This window comes from Acanthopagrus latus, chromosome 4, assembly GCF_904848185.1.
Source record: "Acanthopagrus latus isolate v.2019 chromosome 4, fAcaLat1.1, whole genome shotgun sequence".
Lineage (NCBI taxonomy): Eukaryota > Metazoa > Chordata > Actinopteri > Spariformes > Sparidae > Acanthopagrus > Acanthopagrus latus.
This window is the reverse complement of record NC_051042.1, coordinates 28,197,672-28,221,617: the sequence shown is the minus strand read 5'-3', so window position 1 is coordinate 28,221,617 and position 23,946 is coordinate 28,197,672. Positions and strand designations below refer to the sequence as shown.

Below are 23,946 nucleotides of genomic sequence, written 5' to 3'. Positions count from 1 at the left end.
TAGAGGTGCAGTATTATTTTTACCATGAGATGGCAGCATTGTGACATAAAATAATAGTGTGTGTGGTCTATATTGTAACATTACTTGAGATGCTGCTGTTTTTTTTTCCTTCTGTGAATTCAGGATTAAACTCGTAGCCAGACTAGCTACCAGATGTCAAGAATAGATGATATTTATTCATAAATAGATTACACCAGTCCTCAGTGATTGGAAATAAGCAGTCTTGTTTGGAGGTAATAAATGCAGAACACATGCTTACAGAGACATTTCCATAGTACAGGAAGGAAGCTTACAGTAAGACCCCATGTGAGGCCTTATTCCTGCTTACATTATTCAGCAAGATGACCAAGTGCCAATGGAGCCGTCAATTCTCTTTACCACTGACAGTTCAAGTGATCTGAAACAGATTTTAGCAAAACAAACAAACAAAAGAAATCTATATATTGAACTGCATTGCAAAAAGAAAGACTCAGGTAGTTGAATATGCTACTTCTGCTGTTAAAATTGGCTTTAAAAGTACAAACCGCTTCACTTTCATTGTGGTAAAACCTGTTCAGAGTCAAGTGAATAAATAAGATCCACTGTCAGGTGTGTTCCGTTACATGTACTTGCACAAGAAAACTTATTCTTTCTATAAATTGGGTCAAGAAGGAGCAGTCTAGGATTAGGCAACAATCAAACAGGATTTACATGGAAACATTTTTTTTTTGATGTTAGATATTTTGAAGAAGTATTTTTGACACTGGGTAGTTGGTAACAGTGGGCAATGTTCCCCTCACACATGCATCTACAGGCTGTTTTACCATCTGAGGGGATTTAAGACATTTTGCATGTCCAGCAGAAAGAGAGAAAACGGTTTGGAGTTTATGGTTATTAATATTCATCACATTATCCGTCATATTTATTGCTCAAATTATGTTAAATTTGTCGTACAGTGAACATAAAATGAGACTTTTAAAGTACAAATCATTGGAAGTAAAAGTTGATTTTCTGCCTCGACTGGCCAATTGTTTTTTTTTTCAAACACACAATCCACCTTTCACCTAACATGTCAATCTAAAACCATCTGAGTTAAAGCAAAAACATCAGTAACATATCAAGTCTTAAAACCCAACCGCAAAATATAATATGCAGGTTTCTGAATTTTTGAAAATATTAACACTCTACAAAAATAAAATCAACATTTAAAGCCTAGGTGTTTAATACTAAAGGGATTCCCAAAGTAAGGCTGTGCGATACGAACAAGATCTAACAATTTCTGTGATCTCAATAAAAAAATAAGCCTTTCCATGTGGTCAAATTAAAAGGTACTTAACTCATATTGAATTATTTGTGTCCTTTTCTATTTATAACCCTTTGTGCAAACTTTCTGGCCATTTCTACCCAAACCATGTCCACGTGAGTCCTCTTGTTTGGAAATACTCCATTCTCTTCTGACATGCGCGCTCCCCATCCATGTTTGTTCGTGTTGCTCTCATGCAAATTTCTGTGACCGCATCACAAAGAAGAGAACACAAAAGTGACGTCCAAATGACAAATCACATTGGCGTAAAGGGTGTGAGCAAGCTGTATATGAAACGATGGATATATTATATTGTCATATCGCACAGCCCCAACTCAAAGTACTGTTCTTGTGTTAACACTTGGCCTGCTCATTTTTTTCCTATATTATAATATTGACACAGTACATCTTCCAACCTGCCTATGGGGACCTTCATAATCCTACCAGATCAACAACCCACAGTTAATTGTCACACACTGACTTTATGGGTGTTAAATGTTGTTGTTGATTGCTCTGGGCTGTAAAGACGCACTTACTGTGAAATAACGTACATGTATAATAAGGCCGGAGAAGGACAGCAGACTATCAGAGTTTCCATCTGTTGACGTAAACTGACAAATATCAGACAACAGAGGTTTCTTTGGTAGGTGTGATAATGAAGATCGCAGTAGGACGTAAACATGACTTATCTTAGGCGCTCTTGTAAGCGGGAGGCTGTGAACTATACATCCACTGTAAAAAATAAATGTTTCAAGTCCATTTTTAAAAGCCACTGTGAGGAAAAAACTCCTTGTGTTAATGAGACATCAGTTTGTACAAAAACGTGATCTAAACATATTCAGCCTTTACAGATGAATGCAACCATTTTCGAACACGGCAGGGCTTAAAACGAAGTTAAATGACCGTCACTCAACATGAACTAAAAACAAGCCCTCTTTAAACGTATGCTGTGGGCAAACAGCACTAGTTTTCGCACTTTACAAAGGTAAAACAAGGTCAAATTTCCCTTGATGGAAAGGATCTTTTTTTTTTTTTTTCATATTAACAGTATTGCACATCAAGATACACTTCTACGGAGTGTGGGTGTCAGAGAGCTAACCAAACACTTCACTATCTCTAAAAGGCTAGCTCACATAGTCCCATCGCCTTTACAACTACTGTAAAAGTAACTACGGCAACGTGACAGCTGTTCCCCTACACACAGAAGTTGATTGTAGCTATTAGCATTATTTGGCTGCTATGTTATAAAATCAGTAAATCTACCGCCGCCTCCATTACTTACTTATGTCCTTACAATTTATCCTTAATTTATAGTCAGTGGACGACACAACTTAAGTGGTGCTCGCATGGCTGGACGTTAACACCGTTAATGGACGTTTTTGACTACACTTGTTACAAAAATAATCCTTCAAGCCATCTTTCAGGGCAGCATCAACATCACTCCCGGGTCAAATAGCTGCAGCAGCCAATTCCTCTGCGCTTGATTAAAGGCATAATGCCCACACCGCCGCTCAACCCTCCAGATTTTTACTGTGAACTCAGCCAGAGTGTAGCTACGTCCTGTCTGCTGTTTGCCTCTTTGCTCTGTGTGTGTGTGAGTAGCTCGGCCCGACCTTCGGCCATACAAACACACAGACCTGCAGCTCTCTATACATTCATAACAGACCGAGAGCAGAAGAGACAGACGGTGACAACAACAAAACCTGGTCCAGAGGTTGATACTGCACATCATGCCTTCAAATTCAGTACACCAGATGTTAGCTTGTATACCGAGCAGGGAACTTCTCAATCATATGCTTAATTAATTTTCCTACACTTTCCCGTGATCATTTAATCCTCACTTGTTTCATTACACATGGCAAATTCCATATATTTGCTTATTTTATTTGACTCAGGACTGATTACATTCGGTAAGTGCTGCCCGGTATTCAATTTTACACCTTCTCTTTTAACCCCCAGATACTGGTCCAACGCAAAAAAAGCACTTTTCAATGTCATAGCAGCGACCATAATATAATCTTGAATAATGAATATTGTGGTTGGCTTTGAAATATGAAAATTAGATGAGCTCAGAATGGCCCAGCCCATCCCACCGTCTCTCCAAACTTGACTCAAATTCTCAGGTCACACAACGCACAGCCCGGCGCACATCTGGTCATTCTGTCTCGACAGTAATGTGGCAACATATAACTGAATACAAAAATAAAGGCAACTGTTATCTGTGGTTGAATAGGTGAAGTCCGTCGGACTTGCTCGTCCCTGTCAGTGTTTAAATTAAAACCCCGCTACTGTGACTTTGTGTAAAAAATAAAATACCTTGAAATGACCTGAATTTCCAAAGTAAAATGCGACTTCCTTTCCTGATGGTGGTCGAACATGATAAACTAGGCTCTTCAGGGGACAGTCCGTGGCTTGTGACAGGAACTCCTTACTGGGAGAGGCTGAGCTGATATTGGGAATAGGGCTGCCATCCTTTTTCCTCGTCTCTCCACCCACTCGCTCTGCCAACCAGTCTGTGTTGAGTGTCCCATCTCCGTCAAAGGAGGCCCGTGTTGTGTCTTTCGGTCCATTGTTCACTAAGCCTCACTTGCTGATGAGGAAACCTCCCATCCACCGTAACTTACAGGCGAACCAGCGCCGCAGAGGGCAGAAGTATTCAAAGTGGAACTGCTGGAATTCAGGCGTCTTGCGGATGTCTCTCAGGAAGGCAATGTCCAGGTCCGACTCTGTCAGCATGATGAGGAGCAGCAGCAGGGCGAACAGCAGTCCGATGGTGACCAGGAACAAACGTAACACGCTCAGGACGAACTTGTTCAGCTCCTCCACGTCGCTCGCTGGTGACTGCCTGCTCCTGACCATACGCAGCGCTCTTTTACCAGAGGCGTAATCCGCCAACTGCCCCTCCTTCGAAGCGCCCGCCTGCGACTCCTTCTCCTCATCGATGCTGCAGGGAGCACCGTTGAGGTGGCGGGCCAAAGGCATCTCCATCCCGTGCTCGGCCACGGGCGTAGGCAGCACGCTGTCTGAGGGGCTGTAGGCCTCGTCGGAGATGACCGCCGACGTGCTCGCCTCGCTGCCGTCTGCCATGTGGCCCCTGGAGGACATGAAGGAGTCGCCGTGGGAGACGGAGCGCACGGGCGTGGAGTGGGCACTGTCTCGAAGGGACTCCAGACCTGACAACACACAGCATAAAAAGTAAGGGATATACTGCAGATTTAACAACTGGGAGATATTGAGGACATTTAAAGACAATTCTGACACAACTTTCTTTGACTTTTAGACCTTTTAAGTCTCACAGGAAATGTAGGCTTCCAAGAAAGCACATGTTTGATTGTGTCTCAAAAGTATTTAATCAGCCATTCCTTAAAACACTTCAGGAGAACATGGAAATACTGTGGAGTAGCACTATTTGACGGATAATTAAAATGCCACGGATGAAAACAATCTCTCAAGATTCCAAGTTTCTCCGTATCACTGCTTGAACGAATTTATCACAGCGTGTATCCTAATTAGTCAGAGATTAGACTCTTCCTGTGCACATCAGACTTCATCACAGTTTACTGCTTCACTTTGTTTTTCTCTTCTCTAAACTTTTGACAAGTGTAGAAAAAGGAGCTAATTAACATGTCTGCAAGCCGTCGATGCAAATGTGTGACTATATGGGACGTGGACCTGATTTTAAAGAAAAGATTTACAGGGAAGTTTTGTTCAGCTTCTTTGGTTTTGAGCCTGGCTTGGTGGGTTGCCATGCAGGCAAATGATCCCCTGCTGAATACTGTACCAAGGTTAATTACTCTCATGTGTATTTAATGGTCAGTTTGTCATGGGAAACTGACTCTGTCCTCTCTTCATGAACTCCATGTGGAAATAAAATTCTTGCAAGCGGCAACTCTAACCTCAAAGTAAACATAATAGGTAAGAACAACGTCCTCTCAGCTGACACTATTCTTCAAGAGACAGTCGTCCAACTTAAACCTGCAGTCTCCACTGCATGACGCAACCAGCCCCAGTTTTTACCTGCACGGTTGGCTGGTGGGCCGCAGCCATGGATTTGGGGTGGGACAGCTAGCCTGGAGGGAGTCCTGGAGCTCTGTCCCGACCCTGGAGCAGAGTCTGAGCTGGAAGAACCCTCAGGGAGGGCGGGGAAGAGCGGCAGGATCCCCAGAGCTTTGCCCATGAGCCTGGGTCCCAAAGACAGCACGCGAACCTTCACATCTCGGTAGCAGTGATTGATCATGCGCAGGTGAACGTTCACCTTGGTCTTGATCCGGATCAGACACTTCACCATGGTTCAAGGAGAGCAAATAACAACCGTCGAAGCCGAAAACTATGTTCCAAAAGACTTGTGCTGCACTACTTCTTCCTTGTCGTTGTCTTTCTGGAAGCAGCCTCTCCTTTTTCTATCTTCCTGCTGTCCGCCTTTGTCTCCGACTGCGCCTTGCTCACTAAACAGCCCTCTCTTCTCTGCAGCGAGCTCCCCACATGCTGGCAGGCAGGCTGACAGTGGTAGATAAATGGAAAGACAGCCAGAGAGTGAAAGACAAGGCCCAGGAATGTGGTCCACTTGTGCCACAGTTCACCTCGTCCCTCCCTGCTGTCTGCAGTGACACACACGGCATGGCCGCTGACAGCAGGAGCTATTTTCAGGCTGTGATATTATTACCAGTGGAAATACCAGCGCAGACAGAGCACCAGGACAAAACACAGGGGGTTTGTTTCAGTGTTGCGACAGCGGGGTGCAATGTCAAAGCCTGATCTCCATTTCAATGACAAGTGGGGGGTGGGCTGGTTTGACAAAAGACTTGTTTTTCTGTTGGAGCACACTATGATGAGTTTATTTAGTTTAGCCAGACTGGTCAACTGAGAGCAAACTTACTCACAGTGACAGAATTGGTAAAAGGTTAATAGCCTGCTGGAGGACAGAGTGGACAGTAAGTGCCCTTTATAAACTGTCAGGAGGACGTTCTTATGTCACAATCATGTCCGCGGCCTCTGGCTGACTGGAGCACTCACCGGGGGGATTTGTCAGGGGGGGGGTTTTTTTCGTACAGGAAAGGCTCCTTTGAGTGGGTGTGTTGAAATTGCGTGAGAGTATGAAAAAGGTGAGTGATTCCAACACCCTGCCACAAATGCAGTTGCAAAGTTGAAGCTTTAGGATTAGCTCTTTGAAAAACAAAGTAAAGAAAAAAATCCTCTCATTGATTCATGCACACCGTAGGCTAGGTGTCGAGTAGAGGGTTAAAATAGTTAGTCTAATGCTGGATAAGTGGTTTTAATAGTAATTTAAAAGAGTAGAGATAGTCAGCTGGGCAAATGTTAAAACTAGTTAACTTGAAATTTGGATAAATGTTTGAAGAAGTTAGCTAAAAGTAATCGATAAGGGGTTAGCGTAGTTAGCTGGATTAATGGTCAAACAAGTTAGCTAAAAGTTGCTTACCAGATAAAAGTTTGAAATGATTTGCTAAAAGAAAGATTCATGGTGAAAACACTTAGCTTGAAGTAGGTCAAATGGATAAATGTGTTACTGATAAGTAATTGATAAATAGGCTAGTTAAAATAGTTAGCTCAAAATACTGGATACATGATGAAAATGTCAATTCTTTAACTTGTGTCTATCCATTGACAATTAAATAAATATTAATTAAATATTTACTTTTGTATATTTGATCAAATGTTACTTAGTGACCGGTATGATGGACACAGGCGTACTGAAGTCCATCTGACCAGGGGGCATGTCATGAAAACAAATGGTCTCAGAAACTTGATGAGGAGACCTGAAGAGAGTTGTTCATCCCAGATGTTGTCAGAGAACTCACACCGGCTTGATTTACAGTATTTCGGTATTTAGTGTGTTTTACCCTCCATGATGGAGATGTGCACGGCTCTCCGTCGGGTCCTGGGCACACTGGTCAAACGAGGGCCGTGTGTGATGGATGGACAGCTCCTGCTTGGCACCATGCCAGCCCTGGACACACACACACACACACACACACACACACACACACACACACACACACACACACACACACACACAAACACACACACACACACACACACACACAAACACACACACCCATATGACATACTTTAATAAAATGAATTAATCATAGTTTCAGATCATTTTAGTAATAACACTTGATAAGACCTCTGACCTGTGTATCTCTGGGGGGTCTCTCTTAATTTTGGCACTTTGTTCCATCACCTCTTTTGCAACTTTTCCACTAAGAAAACAAAACAAAAAAAAAATCTGTTATATGAAATGTATTTTAAATGTCAGCACTACTCATATAATTGTGTTTTTTGTGTTTTTTGTTTTTCCACTATAGATCATTACAGACCTGTATCTAAAGCGACTACCCTTGAAGAAGAGATTACTACTGGACACAGTGCGGACTTGACTCGACTTCTCCAACCTGCGAGTAAGACGGAAGAGGAAACGGCCATTAACACTGACGTAATGTTATGTCCTTTGTGCAGTTCTGTGTTTCAGGTCTTGTGACTCACTTGTAGAAGGCCTGATTCTCCACTCCACACTTCCACAGATGCTTACAGGCCTCAGGTGTAGGTGCAAAGTATGTCAGTATGATCTTCTTATCCTGTAGCGTACAGTCCAGCGCAGTAACTCAGACACACATTATGTGATTCTGACATTCTCATCATGACATTTGCTCTGGGTTTCAGCTATAAACTTGGCAGTAGGGCTCTATGACTCCGGCTTTACTTTGCTCTTTTCTCTGCTAATACACATTTCTGCCCAATCATTTCCAGCTTACTTCACTGTCAAGGATAGATTACATTGGTAGTGTCTCCATGCATAAAACAAGGCCACCCCTCATTTAACTTCCTGAGCTCCGGCGGCTAGAAAAAGGCAGCGTTTGAATAATGTATACACATACCTCCTTCTGATTTGCATATATATGGAATGTCTTTGCTTCGAACTTGAGTTTGGTCACCTCGTCCCTGAGTTTGAGACACAGAGAGACAAAACAAAGGACGGACAGACAGAGAGGGAAAGGATGAGACATACAGACAGAAGACAGAGCGGGAAAGAAGCGTGAGAGAGATGAACACATAACAGAAAAAAGAGAGAGATGAAGGCAGATAGACGGAGACAGAGATGGATAGAGGTGGTAAAATATTAATTGTGGCCAGAGGCAGATTAATAAGGCCGGCAGTGTTTCATTTCTGTGTTGAAAAAGTCTAGACACATTGATTCCAGTTACAGAAGAAAATAAGAATAAGCTGCAAGAAACGAAACGACAGAACTGTACAACAAAAAACCTAAAAAAAAAACAAAAAAACAAAAAACCTCAGACTCTGAAAGCTTCTGAGTGTGCAGCTTCACAGCTGGTTGACTCAGCTGTCCTCAAAAGGTTATTAATGTCCTCTTGTACGGATCACTGGTTTCTTTTTGTTTCTTGTTGCGTCATATTTCACTGCATGTGCAGATAAATTAACAAGTTGTTCCTAATACACAATACCGTAGCACAGATGTTATTATAACCATGACGCCGTCCACAGATGACAGCCCATCATTTCCAGTGAGATTTGCCTACCAAGCGAATACGACTCTGGGCTGCTTGGACAGTAAACATACATTAAATTGGACCCAGCAGCTCAGATGATCACATCTGAAGGAGTTCTGAATGTATGTGTTGATCCGGACATTTTCTTAAGACATCACAGAAACTGCTGCTCCTGGTGGATTGAACCATATGGCTCATATCTAATGAATTATCTCAAGACAAATTCATTGTCTAAGAATTATTTGACAGTTTCAATTGCATGCAAACAGTATGTCCTCTGTTATTGTCCTACAAAGCCTGATAATGAAAGTACTTTAACACCTGATCAGGTGTCATGTTTTATTGCATTGGATCGCTGTATTATCAAGAATCTAAATCTAGAAGACAAAGAAACACACAATGGTTTTCCCATTTGGACTAATCGGTTTGTTTTCATTTGTTTTATCCTCCCTGGCACCTTCAACAGCGTGTTGCGTTTGCTGCCACTTTACTTGTACAAACTGTTAATTAAGGGAGGATGTGTTTCATGAACGTTTTCTCTGTCTAATTACCAGTCAAAATGTTTTTGCAGATGGGTCGCTTGGTAGTTTCAATATGAAGTCTTTTTGCATTTCCTTTTTCTACACAAATAACAAAGTCACGTTCACATGCTGTGACCTCTAATTCAAACATGGTTGTTATTTAGCATCATGTCAGAGTTCTAGCTGCTCATCGGCTCTCACCATTTGAGGAAATGGACCCTCCTGTTCCCTTGCAGCACAGTGAATCCAAAAGGAGTAAACGCCAGAAAAGCTGGGTTGCCAGACACATCCTGAGAGGCACACGAACGAAACCCATGTTTATTCTTACTGTGGAGTCAAATTTCCTATCGGCAAAGATCACTCAACAAACACACACAAAGCATAAACTGACAGAATATCTGTTTTTGTAAAGATCACCTTGCACGGGTGAGGGTCCACTCCGTACGTCTCCAGCATCTGAGCCTTCTGGAGGAAGTTGAGCTCTGACGTTTCAGGACTCTGACCTCTGAAAGGACAAACAAGTCAGTTAAATGGCTTCTGTCACGACCATCTGTCAACTTAGAGGACGTCATTTATAAAGTTTGTACTCAGATATCCTGGAACTGAAAGAGTTTAAGAGGGAAATCAGGATTTTGGACTTTGTGCCCTTGACTTAACAAGCACAAAGCATATGGCTTGTTGAGTGGAACGTCCAAAAGATTTAATACAGTTTGTAAATACAGCCCATCTGTCCTGTTTTAGTCAATAAAATGCTGAGTGACCCGCAGAGATGATTTAGGTGTAACTGTGTGAAATGAATAATGATTGGACCTTCAGACGAAAAAGCCTGAGACCATCAGCTTACTGAGCGCATCAGTGCTCATTTAGGTAACCTAAAAATGTCATGACGCATTTTTATTATAGCTAAAAAACTTCAGCCCGTAGAGCTTCACCAGTAGAGAGTGTTTAGCTGCCAATAAAAAAAATGAGCAGGTTTTCTTCTCATGATCAGAAACAGTTATTGTTTCACAGATCAAAGCTGGGACTGGCTGATTTTTCAGATATCTGGCTGATCCTTCTTGTCCCCAGTCAAGGACTAGAGCGGCGCAGCTGTTGTAAGCTTGCGAGGCGATCAAAAGAAATAAAGGATAAAAAAATTGGGCCTGCTGTTTCTGGGACTCACACAGCAAACCAAAACTTGAGTGCTTGAGTCAAATTAGTGTTAAACAAAACAGGCTCTGACTTGAGTAGAGAATTTACTGTAGCCCTTTGCCTCCACTCTGGTGTCGTGGAGGACCCTGATCTCCTTCCATGATCCCTTTGTCACATCCAGAGTCCTCGAGTGCTGCCTCGCAAATGACTCTCTGTTGGACATAACCCTAAATTTATGCGAGTAGGACCAAATGTTTCCCTGCCAACCACCAGACAGTGTTTTAATTCTGCCAGTTTTGTGATTCCCCCCCACCCCACCCCACCCCTAAAATAATTTCAGGCTCAGCTTTTTTTCCTGTGCTGATGATGAGATGCATGTGTTTGTTCAAAACTGCTGCCAGGTGGAAATAAGCAATAGAGGGCAGTGTAGGATCTCTAACCAAGGCCTGTCTCCACCTGGGTTGTCTATGTCCTGCATATAGATATCTGTGTGTGTGTGTGTGAGATAGAGAGAGAAGCCCCCTTAGGCAATGTGATGTGTGATTTTGGGCTTTACTGATAAAACCGACAGGAGGTCGTACAAACAAACAGGGTCGATTAATCTACGAGCTCAGGTAAAACTTTACAGCAAGGTTGATCGGTGCACTGCAAATTGCATACAAAGGTTCGGCCAATTAAAAAAAAGTCCTGCCAACCTCCTGTCGCATATTGGCTGCTGTGCCCAAACCCCATCAACCATGAAGTCATCAGCTGGAGGAGGAGCAGCAGGATAACAAGGTTGGAGGTTTCTGTTGGCTTTCACTACCTGCTGTGACACATGGCTGCTGGCCCGATCGTGATGTCTTCCCTAAAGCCTCAAACACTGAATCCTCACCGACTTAATTGGCATCACCTGGTTAAATGTTTGAATGTAAGAGACTGCAAGGACCCAGAATGGTATGAACAGGAATGGGACAGTAATGTGTGACATTTCACTTTCCTTTCATGGCAAAGGCACTTCAGGGACAGACTGTCTAACTTAAACGTCTTACAGGCTCTTGCATTACAAAGTAGGCAAAAGGTATTTTTACTTTTCTTGTTTAACGTCACAGTTCTATGAACTGTGAGTAAGTCCCTCATGAAAGGTCTGCAGAAATAGAAAAAGGACTTAGAAGGGAACACGCTTCAAAGTCTGTGAGTCCTGAGCGACGACAGTGGGATTGGGCACATGACCGTGGCATTGTTGGACATGCTCTGTTTAAGCTCCTGTCTCTTTAAGGCCCCACCTTCCCGATTACCCAGTCTGCTCTGATTGGTCAGCTCACACATGCCTGAGCCATGCCACAACACTGACAACAACAGAGCAGCTGTGCAAAAGCAATTCTTGCATGCCAAACTAGCTGCTAGGCATAAATTATCCAAATGTGTGACATGGTGATGTCACAAAGTCACAGAATTAAAGGTGGGACTACTGACGAGGCATTTCAGTATCAGTGCTTTCTGTAGGAGAGAGGAGATTACACTGGTATAGACTTTTATGCACAATTACATATAAAACACTGAAGGAAAGGGTATAAAATCATAATAGGTCTCCTTTAAGCCTGGGAAGTCAGTGACGTCCTCCCACTCAGACCTTTCCTTCACACTGGTTGCTACTATCTGTATGTGGGATGGAGAATAACACACACCACCACCACCACGCCCACCATCACACCCGACCTTTTACTGCCAAAACATGGAACATGCATCATCCCAGCAGACCCCGTTTTCCCTGAACAACCAAAGTAATCACAGTGAGAACAAACTTGGAAAAGGATTCAGAAACAGACTCTCGAGAAAATGTGTGAAAATGAAACAAGTTGTGTGAACTCTGCCGGGACTCTTGAACTGCCTGCACCACAGAGGGGAACAAAGAAACATGCACCAGACCATAAATGGCTTTCTGCGCACTGGCCTCAGGCCATTGTTTGCCAGAGGCAGACCGCTCCAAAAACTGACGAACTGGAGGGAGTACATGAGCATTTCAGTGCTTTGTTTTGCAGAGTTGGGGAGTCAAAGAAACCACACACGAATCAAATCAGCAGAAGTGAGAAGTCAGCACATTAAGTAGCTCTGAAATTTCAAACCTGGAGCTGTGCATATCTTCATATCGGATTATATACTTGGAGATGTGTTCTGAATGTGAGATATCCTCTTCTGGTTGGACTGAGTTAAAAAAAAACATCTCAGTGGTGGAAGTCTTTGCAAATCATTTGATCTTAACTCAGTATAAAGTGTGCTTCTCTTTATCACTGCTTCTGATTCAAGGCTCTCCATCTCATTTTTATTGGAAAGTTAAGAATACAACTCAACCCATAATGTGAGTTAAAATGTCCCCTCAAGTGTTCCTGCTGCAATATCTTAAAGCACAGCTGCCGCACAGAGACCTAGACCCATCACAGCAGCCGTTCCTTTCAGTTTCCCCATGACTGACCGACGAGTTTCAGATGCATGATTCAGTATGTGGGACCGACAGTTAGATGTGTGTCTGCAATGGCCGCACGTACTGTGGCGGTGAAGGAGAAACACAGGTACACAGGGACATGGACAGGTGTCACCTTACATTAGCTCAGTCTTGTGGATATCGGCGATCCTCCGCTCCAGCTTCTCTGAGTGCTTGGGGAAGAACTGGAACTTGGAGCTGTAGCCCTCGGGGTGTTTCCCGGGGTCGTAGTCGCCGATTTCAGCTGGAAAACAGGAGAAAAGGAAGAAGAAGAGGAAGAATTCTTTAAGTCTGCTTAATGTCATTACCATTCAAAACAGCACAGGCGTCACAGGCTGCAGGTATGAAGGAAAGAAATGTGATGATTCATGATTGATGATTCATACGCTGAGTAAAAGGTATCATGACTCATGAGTCATATCTTATTCAAATAACACCTCTTAATATGAAAAACTACTCTCTCCCCTTTTTATTTTCGGATTTAATAGATAATGTCTTATGTTGTACCAAGGGCATTTCGATACTTCTTTGTATGCGGCTGTGCTGATTAAAACAGAGTCTGTGCTGTGGTGCATGATGGTCAAGGCTTCGGTATAAAGACACCGAAAAGAAAAAAAAACAAAAAAACAAAAATTTGCAGAATACACAAAGCAAAGACCAAGAAGTCAAGGTGATGTGCACACTGAATACTGAATAGTCCAGGAGCTAAACTGAAATACCAGCTGATGGAGACCGTGTTGGATGAAACGTGTAAAATCTGAAGGAATGCAGACTTATATTTTCTACACTTCCATCAAATATGTGTACGGACCAAAAAGCATCTGCATTAGTCATCTGCGTAGTATGTCTGCAATCACTGTTGTCATCTTTAACAGCCTTTCGTTTACTAGCCACTGACATCAGCTTGCAGACAGCGGAGGAACGTATAGAGAGTTTGGCTACTCGCCTGCTCTCCGGGGAGCACGCTGCTGCTCAGGCAGACATTGCTGTTGAAAAATTAATTTCAGCCATCGAGAAACATCCCCAGCTTATAAGGATATTATGGATTCACATTTTCTGACATGCAGTCGGTGACAGTGCTTATAAGCCAGAGACACCTGGTGATGAAATCCTTTACAGCAAAGGAGGACACATGCAGCCACTGATTTATAATACTAAAATATATAATCTATAATACCTTCAAAGACACAGTGCTGAAATTTTCACCAAATGATTGTGTGGTGGTGGATAAGTGGATAGATATAACCCTGCATAGAGAAGCATAATAAGCAAGCTAGTATCCACCGATGCCCTCCAATATATTGACGCACTGTCTCGAGGTGTTAAGGGCCAAACGGAGACACCCAAGAAACATTTACATTCAGGGACTGGCTGAGGAGAGACTGGCAGGGGAGCTGCTTGGCACAGTGTGTGACAAGGAAACTGTTCCTCCATGCATTCAACATCTCAGCATGTTGATAAGCTTGACACCTGAAGCAGCCTGTCAAATGAAAACCTGGCATCTTCCAAAATACAGTTTTTTTGTTTGTTTTTTGTCAGAACTGTCAGACTGATATTCTTTAACTGCTGCTTGTTTGTAAATGCTTTTTTGTTTAAGGTGTCTGAACTGCATGATTAAAAAAAAAAAAAAATTACATTACATTCTGACAAACATGAGAGCAGTATTAGCTTCAACCTCTGAGCATGCTCGGCTCGCACATGTCCACACACCCACACGGAAAAGTAAAGTACATACAGTGTGATGTGAGCGCACAAACACAAACATGGAACGCAGCTGGCAAGTGTTCATGAGCAAGTCGAAGGTCATATGGAAATTATAAAGAGCCTACAGAAGGTCACATACATTATGGATATCATATACATTCATAGGTGGTGGAAACAGCGCTGTCTGAGAAAACACAGTCACTTATCTCCAGTTGTGGTGCGGGGTGATGGTGCCAATTTAATGTATAAATGACGACCCCGCCGCCCTATTTGGCCGTACCTTGTAATATGTAGGCAGCCAACAGAGCAGCATCTGAAGTCTTGCACAGGAGGCGACCGTGGTAGAGATCCCTCTTTACCTGCAGGAAGACGAGATATCTGTGGAGTGGAACACAGAGAAACTGACTCGGGTCATTATTTAGACAGGATCAATATCAGCGTTCCCGTTCTTGGCAACACACGTGGTCAATATTTACAGTGTAGAGGTGAGATGTCCCCCGAGGCTGAAGAGATTGTTAGAGAAAGACATTTTAAAATACTCAAGTAAAATTAGGGACTGAGGCTGACTATGAAGACGTGTATGTTGTGTTAATGTATAAGTGTGTGCTACTACATGTGTTTGTTTTCCTGTTGCTCAACCTACAGCTAACCTGTGGTGTAGTATTAAGTCACAAACCAAAGTCTTGGACAAAATAAACTACTGACTTGCTGGCATATCTGTGTACCAAAGATCTTCCCATTCCATCTGGAGGACGTTGAGATATTTCAGAGGATAAGTGAGAACTAAAAGTCAGGGCATGCCCGATGTTAGTACACTTGATCCTTTGGGAACTCGGGCGGACTGACATTGTCGTCCCGGGCTAGCACGGCTAAAAATATGATGCCAAAGTCACGAGCGAAGCCTATAGAGAGCCAAAGTCACGCCTCTTCTGGTTTTCTCCGCGGGACGTTCTTTCAGAAAAACTTTGTATTGCAGTGAATGGAGAAACACAAATCATTGATATGAATCACACAAATTTTGTTTGTCAAATAAAAAAAGGCATTTTTTCATCTTGAGAAAGTCTCATTTTGTCTTAAAACTAATGAAATATATGACTGTAAAAATCATAAAAACTACACAGCCAACAGCAGTGATGTCGTCTTTGTTGAACAGTCACAAAAACCAGCGACTCAAAACACTGCAGAGCTGCTCCTGTACATCAGCAGCTCATTAAACTGATGAACTACACTTTCACATAACGGCAGTTGTGAATATAAGCAGATTTTTTGGGATTTTCATCTTTTGTGTTTTGGCGGCCATGTTAATGTTGGTGGTAGTCGTAGTTCACTGAGCGGTTTAACACAAAACTTGATGGTATTTTATTCATGGCACAATTCAAGTGGGGTAAAAAAATCTTTTTACTACTTAAAACTAAAGTTTTCTAAAACAATGTCCCCTGGTGTCGACCGGAAAGGGGCAGGACTTCGGCACTCTATTAGCCAGGGTTGCTGTGTTGACGGCATGTTTGTGGTTATTACAGATAAGCTATAGTGCCTGCGATCTCTACATGGTGAAATGTAAAAGAAATCAAGCTAATGACAACTTCATCACCCCTGGGCCCTTTTGCAACCCATTCATTATTAATCTATGATTACAATATAGAGAAAAAAAAAACTGAATGCATGATTGGCAATCCAAAGTTTTCCACTGGATTATTAGACATGGGACATGCAGCCGGCCACTGAGACAGGAATTTGAACCAAAGCATAATCTTTCTGAGAAGTGCCGTGGATTTAAAATATGACTACCGGTTCTCGCTCAAGCCCACTGAGGAGCGACTCGATCTTCTGGTCTCATCCACAAACATCCACAGATCAATCATGTGTCAATTTTCTCGCCCAGCATTCGTTTCAAATGGCCGTGAGTCTTCTCCTCTCCGAGCAGCAGAGCAATAAATAGTATAGCAGCACTAAGCATTGCTATGAGGGATGTCAGGGTCGAGATGTGATGGAAAATGAGCTTTTTTTTTCTCCACACAACAGGATGCTCCTGTGATCTAATGATATTAACTGATGTCTGTACTGTAAATTTAATGCAAGTTACAAATCCTTTAATTATATATAAAGAAAATAATATGCTATCTATGCAGATTGCTGTTACATTTCATGCTGCTGCTTATCCACTGTGTATATTTGTGTAAGCTTCCAGTCAGAGCAGATGGCGGCGGATGCAGGAGCGCTCCCTCGCCGGCGCTCTGCTCCATCAAGAAGGAGAGCTGGATTGCCAATAAGAGATTTCACTGCATGGCAACCAGTCGAGTGATGTGATTTACAGGGATCCGTGCACTCGCCCGGCTCTCCGGCTCACTCCTCGCTGCAGTTTGTTCAGCTGTCAAGGACGCCGCACACACCACAGCAGTGGCGAGGAGCTTCATGACACTGCAGCTGATATAAAAAGGAGAATACTCAATTACTCCTGCACTCTGTGGGGTTTCTTCTGTGCCTGCGCCACCGCGTGCCTTTTTCAAAAGACTCATTAAGATTTTAAATATTGTACTCGAGATGCACACACTCAGTCATAAAGAAGCTGAACACAATTCTCTCAGCTTCATCATGAAGAACTATTGCAAAACTATTTAATTTCCCATTTTTTTTTTACTCAGTGAAGTGAGGACTGAAGCCTGAAGACGTAGGTGATGTAGAGAACGGCTTATCAGTCCTCAATTCAAAACTAAGCTGCAAAACCTGTCCTAATTTTTCAATGATGCAAAAGTTGGCCAGTTGGACATGAAATAAAAAGCAAAGTATGAGAATGTTTCAAGGAAGTTAAGAGTAAGTCAGAAGACAGAGGTGTCCCCTTGGTTCAATAAAAACAGTTTCCGAAAGCTGTGGAGATTTTTATTCTATTCTGATTTTATTCTCTGTCAGCATTTTTTGTTTTTATGACCTTCAAAATGTTTTACTGTTTGATGTTATTGTCCCTTATTGAGTATAAGAAGGTAGCAAATGAGTCATCTGAGTTGGATTTCTGTTTCAAAATAGACATTATTTTTAATACCACCAGTGAGCGGTCAAATAAACCAATAGGAGGATGATATAAATCCCTGGAGCTACAACAACAGAGGAAAAACAATAATAGAAGGGTTTATTAGGATATTCTGTTCGTCTGTGTTAAAGTTTGTTGTTACCTGTTTGATGCAGAAAACCGTTAACTGCGGAAATATTGGTGTTCGCCAAATTTGCATCATGAAATCATGCAACGTGAGATCATTTCCTCTTCTGTTTTAGTGATAAAAAAAAACAAACAAAAACCAGTACTTGTTATGACCCATGCAGGAGTATACGAGAGCCCTCCAGGCCTTCAAAATGCACCTGAGAGTGATTCATTCACACAAAGCAAGCCCTTTTAATGAAGGCGAGGACCACTACATGTGTGAATAGAGCTGTATCAGCCTTTTGTGGCTCCAGATCGAACTGCAGAACTCTGTTAACTGCCTGAAGTGATCCAGCTCGAGTCAGTGGCAGGTTGTGTCTGCAGACTTCAAGCTTGGTAATGAAAAAAAATAAATAAATAAAAATGTGTGTTTGGAGTCAGAAAGAAATGAGTTTACTCGACCTAATCTCTAATTGATGCTTGACGCTCAAGGCCCACGTTAGCATAACACACCTGAATCTGTGACCAAACTGTTGATGCTCAAATTGCATTGTGGGTAATGTAAGCCCCAGGTTACAATGAAGTTGAAAGTGTGGAGTTAGACGTCTCTTACCTGGTGATTTCCTCTTTCAGGGCGGCAGGGTCAGGTGGATAAAACTTGACACGCAAACACATGGTGAATGGCGGCTGGGCTGAGGAGGAGAGGAGCACGTTTAACATCTACTGTTCCTACTGTGACTGGCAGGATTTGCGTGTTTTTCTTCTTCTTTGTAGTTTAGCCATTTAGTAAGGGACATTAACTGAAATACTCACATTTCATTTGCTTGGCAATTGACTTTGTAAACTCCAACCAATGCTGAAAGGGAGAGAGAGACAAATGAAACGTGCACTTTGGAGTCTTTAGCCGCTGAACTGTCGCTCTGCGGTCGGACTGCTCAGCAGAAGTACTCTATAGCTGGAAGGCACGTAAGAATTACTCCTATCTGCTTGTTTTCTGTGTGTTCAGACCCTCTCTAACACAGTCCAGCATGCAGAGAAGGAGATGGGAGTAAGTTGTTCAGGAGATAATCAGGAGCGTGCCGTTTTCTGCCAGCGTGCTAAGCATCATGGAGTGATACTGAGTCTAATCAGTGAGATGATGACATGCCGACAATAACGAGGCACTCACAACTCAGGAAGTGTGAAACACAATGATGCTGCGAGCTTTTAATTATTGCTTCTTCTTCTTCTTCTTCTTTTTTTTTTTTACGCAACGCCTGTGCTCACATTTTCTTTAAATGATATGTGAAAGGTGATCAAGTCAAAGCCCTAAAATTTCACCAAGGAATGAGTTAATTTCTTTGATTGATATTCATCTCAATCAAAGGGGTTCAGCCTTTTGACAGCCTGTATCATTGACCTTCGGGCATACCTACCTGTCCTGAACAAAACTTTTAAAGGTATTCGAGACATAACTGTAAATCCCATCTACAGAATCTAACAGCGTGAAGATGGTAAAGACTGACGATGTACAGAGCAGCTACGAAGCTTCCTTCTTTTGAAAAAGATGAGATGGATGGTTTCTTATTCTTGCATCAGCTTCACAGGGTTTTCGTTGGATCTTTGAAGATTTACATTTGAATAGCGTTATCACGGTCAAAATCGAGTCTGGCTTATTAAGCATGGAGCTGTTTTACAACTTTTACGGGATAAGAGATTTGCTCTGTGAACTCAGGGGCACAAATTATCAGCTATTTCGACATCAGTTATGTAGTTTGTGTGAACTGGTTTTTAACTGAAGTGGACAATTTACTAATGTGGATTCACAAATAATTGAAATTCAGGGAAAACTGAATGATGGAAAGGAGAGAAGAGAAGAAAAAGAGACCAAATCATGAGTCACGGTGAAACACAGCAACACCACTGGATTCACTTGAACTAAATCCAACTGAAATCTAGGTGGGGTTATTATTAAAAAAAAAAAAAAAATCAAATACTCACCCTCTGCTTGTCTGGGTCAACATATCTAATGCCAAAGTAGTCTTTCTCCAGCAGGTTGAGATGGTGGCAGATAAGGTCAAACAGGTACTGTCCCTTGGCATCGCGCTGAAAGAGAAAAAAATAAGGGGAAATGTATATATGTGCTATTGAGGGACGTTCAAGTGTGAAGGAAGGAGAAAAAAAAAATCCTCTCCAACTCCAATATTTGCATATTCACTGACTTAGTTAATGAACCCCCAGCAGATCAGTGGCGCATACATAAACGCTCTGATGGAGAGTCTACACTCTGTCCAGGCGGAGCAGCAAACAACATCACACATTATGAAATGAAAAGTGTTGATAGTGGCACAACGAAATGACACTTTTCGCCTCTCATTTTTTTAGAGTCCAAACGGCCACCAGAAAGAGTTTTAATATTTCAGGGCCCTCGAGGGAGCTATATGAGGGTTATCAAATATTCATATCGAGGCAGCAGCCACCTGTGAAATCTTTGAGAAATTTCTGCGGCAGAAAAAAGAAACCGACCTGGAAACGCACTGAGACGAGGTGCGGGGAAAGGAAGAGGCGGGCTGGAACGATGAAGGGAAGAGCCCTTCACATGCAATGCAGTACAAAAACATATCCCCTAATGTGTCATGGAAGAACCTGGAGATACACTTTCCACTACACAATTTTTAGGTTATTAAAATACAAAGAAGATGAGCTAAATTGTTTCCCCAAAACAAATCTGAATGTATTGTCTTGATTAAGTGTAACACTGAGGGAAGCAGCCAGCTGTCCTGGCAGTGGCTGTTAAATTCATAATAAGCAGGGCGCTCGCATAAAGCTGCACCTGCCCCAAAAGACTCATTACGAACCTGTTTTAATGAAATCTTTATTTAGATTTAACTGCAACAATAAGGTATGTGGCAACAAGGCTGCCACTGAATGCATCAGAAAACATGAGCCAGTAATTGGGGCTTAGTCTGCGGCTAAAAATTCAACTTTTAAATTAAGCTACTGGACATAAATGCTATAGCCCCCTCAGAGGTGAGTATGACTCAGTTTGCACAACGATGAGTCATAAAAGCCAAAAACTGTGTCAAACAGGCTGCAAAGCAAGCCGTGCATATGAATCAGCAGATGATTTATAATGATAAACTCCAGAAAACATCATTAACACAACATAACTGGAAGCACAGGTAGAGGTGGTTAAAATGACAACCTTCAAGTTAGCAAGTTCTAACTAACTAGTTAGCATGCTAACCTCAGGAGATATCGCTGCAACACGATCTGTAGACGTCGTCAAGTCAAAACTTGTTGCTCCTTCACATTGTGCTGTCAAATTCTTACAAATTGCACCTTTAGTCTGTGCGTTTCTTGGATGAGAGCCTCGGCAGCCATTTCCCGCCTTTATCCAGTCTTCTTTCTGAGATGAGCTAACTGTCTGTAGCCTTTAATCTACCGAAAATATATGAGTGTTGGATCATTCTTCTCATCCAACACTCAGCAAGAAAGCAAATAATATTTCTCAACCTTTTGACTTTTGGAGCTAACATGCTGTTGGTTTAGAGATACTTAAATGAATACTAAACTTCAAAGCGGCAGTGGCGTAATCCTGCACAAGCAATGGAAGAGGTGAATTCACGGTCAGGTTGACACCAAGGAGACTTACATGTCTGTATAGTGAATGTATCTATCTGGTGTAAATTTAACAGTACCATGCACACTGTAGACATAAGCTATAGACTTTCTTCCGTCTGAGGTGAAGGACATATAAAATATCCTACAGTTCCCTTTGGGAAGACACACTGCATTCACATACACCACTCAAAAATGCACAGTCAGAGAAACTCAAAGGCAGACACATGAGAACGGAAGGTGGAAAAGAGACAAGAAAGACAAAACCAGACGGAGAGGGAGAAAACAGAGGAGAGAGAGACTGAGGGAGGAAGAAAGGCCAGTTGACACTGATTAATCTGACCCAACACAGCATGCCACAGCTCAGCAATTAAACCCAGAGGACGGGGGAATAGGTGCACCGAAGGACTGGTCCATGTACGAACAATGTTCAGATACAATCCCTGACGAGACACATTATTTAAGACAATGTGATGATGCCTGTTCACACTTCTGTTTCACTCAATATCAGATCAGCGGGCACAACAAATACCCCTGAGGTGGCATGTGACTCAACCCTGTCAGGGCACACTGAGGTGAGAGGTATAGCTACTCTTTGGATTGTGCTCCTGACAGAGCCAAGCTGCATTTACTGTCATGCATGACAAATGAGCCGTGATGTAAAGAAGTTCAAATTTCAAAATGAAAATCAGTAAATGAAATGATGATAAATATGCACCTCTTGCATTCTTATTACCAAACTGGTTGTCACTAGTGTGCATAAACAACAATTGATCAAATGTTATCAAGAATAATTTGTCCATTCCCTCAAAGTTCCCTTAAAGACACATCGAAGTAAAACAATTAATCAAACTGGCAGCATGGCCCTTGAAAGGCAATATGTGGCTGTTGGATTGGCCTGTAGCTTGTTGTGAATTGCCATTAGTCTGCACAAATTAACAATTCTGTCTGACTCTCGGGGAGTCTCTGGTCTCACAGACATGGTCAGTGGCTCCGTCGTTAGCACGCTAACAGTTAACATCAACAGCAAGTTAAATTCATGTAAATGTTCAGATGTTCATCCACACTCGTTCAACTGACTCAGTTTGTCCAAAATAACCAATGGACCTGAAGCCTGATGTTAGTTAGCCAGCAATAGATGCACGACCACATGTCTCCTTTTTGCCTGTGATGTCTGTTGGTTTTCTGAAGCAGATTATGATTATAATTCTCCAGGATGCACAACATATGTCTGTAAAAACCTGCCAAGGATGTGAAAGCGAGTCCAGAGGAAGAGCGCCAGGCTTTGAAGCTAACTGGACAAAGTGGTCAAACCGTCTAATTACAACATCACGTGACGGCAGATGTGCCAAACAATTCGTCTTCCCACGAGCTAATGGGCTTACAGTTGTGCAAGAGGTGGCTGTATAATGGGGGAGAAAATATTTGTTTCACTATCAGAACTTTATTTAAATCAGTCTGACTATGTTTAGAAAGTGCTGCATTATTATATCATTTTATCCCTGTTGAGGTTAGCCGAGGGATAAAGCTGAAGTCAGCCTGTTGGCTTGTAGAAGTCTCTAGTGCACATGTTCTATGGGCCGCGCAATGTGGAAGCCGGAACATTTGGGTAATATTATACCCGGATGTCAAGCTTTTTTGGCTTCACGCGCCATTGAGCAGCTCTTTTAATGGGAATGAGCAATGCCCTTTCCAACACGGTGTCCAGTTTTCATTATACATCCGTCATCTGAAGAGTGAGAGGCAATATATTACATTACAGTAGCCACCACCAAAGCTTTAAGGAAGTATATGCATGAGGTGCATCAGGAGATGCAATTCGTTAATCATAAATGTCAGTTGTGTGGTGTTTTATTGTTCACATATTAATACACACAACAAAGCGCAACCCCGTATCACCCTTTCAGGTCCGCTTGTGTCAAGCGATGCACTTGCCAGACCTTTCCCAGGATGCGTGGGGCTGACCCTCCATCTCCTCTGTCAGTGTGTCTGTATGTCACTGTCACCACACACGCCCTGACTCACCCAGACAGGCCTGCTGACTGGCCCGGCAGCAAAAATAGAAACCCACACACATCATGCGCAGTCTCACACATATGCACACACACAAGGAGCCTCAGTCCCTCTTACTCTGTTATAAATGTCTGTGGTACACCTGTGAAACCTCAAGAACCACAACATTTTCAGAGCGTGTACCTCCCACTCCCTCCATCTGCTGCGCACTGTGGTGTAAACTACAGCGGTGGCCAAAAAAAAAGCCATCCCAATTAATCTTGCTGTTACTTGCTTGTGTCCTTCTATGTGTGTACCGGTGTGTTTGTGTATGTCATGCCTAAGTGTGTGTGTGTGAGTGTGTGTGAGTGTGTGTGTTTGTGAGACAGAGAGAAATTAGTGATGATCCATGTCCGAGTTAGTAGTTATGAAACAACAACGGAGAGGCAGGATGATTAATCTCAGCGTAACACTTCAGCAAATAACTGAAAAAGAACAAAATGTATTAGCGGAAGAAGCCATTCATGAATTATTCTTAACTCCTCAGTAAGAATGTCCTGCTGGAGCGCTTTTTATAGCAGCAGCACGCTGAAGAG

The 23,946-nt window shown here is 42.5% G+C and overlaps 1 protein-coding gene across 8 annotated transcripts in view; it reads right to left on the bottom strand.

The window, feature by feature from the left end:
• Positions 1 to 156: 156 nt before the first annotated feature.
• Positions 157 to 23,946, bottom strand: part of LOC119017775 (FERM domain-containing protein 5-like) — a 69,823-nt gene continuing 46,033 nt past the window's right edge. For 6 of the 8 annotated variants that reach the window (XM_037094797.1, XM_037094795.1, XM_037094798.1 and 3 more), the window contains 13 exons: positions 19,739 to 19,843; positions 18,572 to 18,614; positions 18,372 to 18,450; positions 14,906 to 15,003; positions 13,042 to 13,165; positions 9,747 to 9,834; positions 9,531 to 9,619; positions 8,179 to 8,242; positions 7,787 to 7,878; positions 7,621 to 7,695; positions 7,435 to 7,503; positions 7,141 to 7,247; positions 157 to 4,455 (listed from right to left, as the gene is read on the bottom strand). In XM_037094797.1, the coding sequence (XP_036950692.1) occupies positions 3,866 to 4,455; positions 7,141 to 7,247; positions 7,435 to 7,503; positions 7,621 to 7,695; positions 7,787 to 7,878; positions 8,179 to 8,242; positions 9,531 to 9,619; positions 9,747 to 9,834; positions 13,042 to 13,165; positions 14,906 to 15,003; positions 18,372 to 18,450; positions 18,572 to 18,578 (1,482 nt within the window). In that variant the 5' untranslated portion in view covers positions 18,579 to 18,614; positions 19,739 to 19,843 and the 3' untranslated portion in view covers positions 157 to 3,865. Of the gene's footprint in view, positions 4,456 to 7,140; positions 7,248 to 7,434; positions 7,504 to 7,620; positions 7,696 to 7,786; positions 7,879 to 8,178; positions 8,243 to 9,530; positions 9,620 to 9,746; positions 9,835 to 13,041; positions 13,166 to 14,905; positions 15,004 to 15,330; positions 15,419 to 18,371; positions 18,451 to 18,571; positions 18,615 to 19,738; positions 19,844 to 20,984; positions 21,091 to 23,946 lie in introns of those variants that run through there. The other 2 variants (XM_037094801.1, XM_037094800.1) reach the window with 2 other exon arrangements.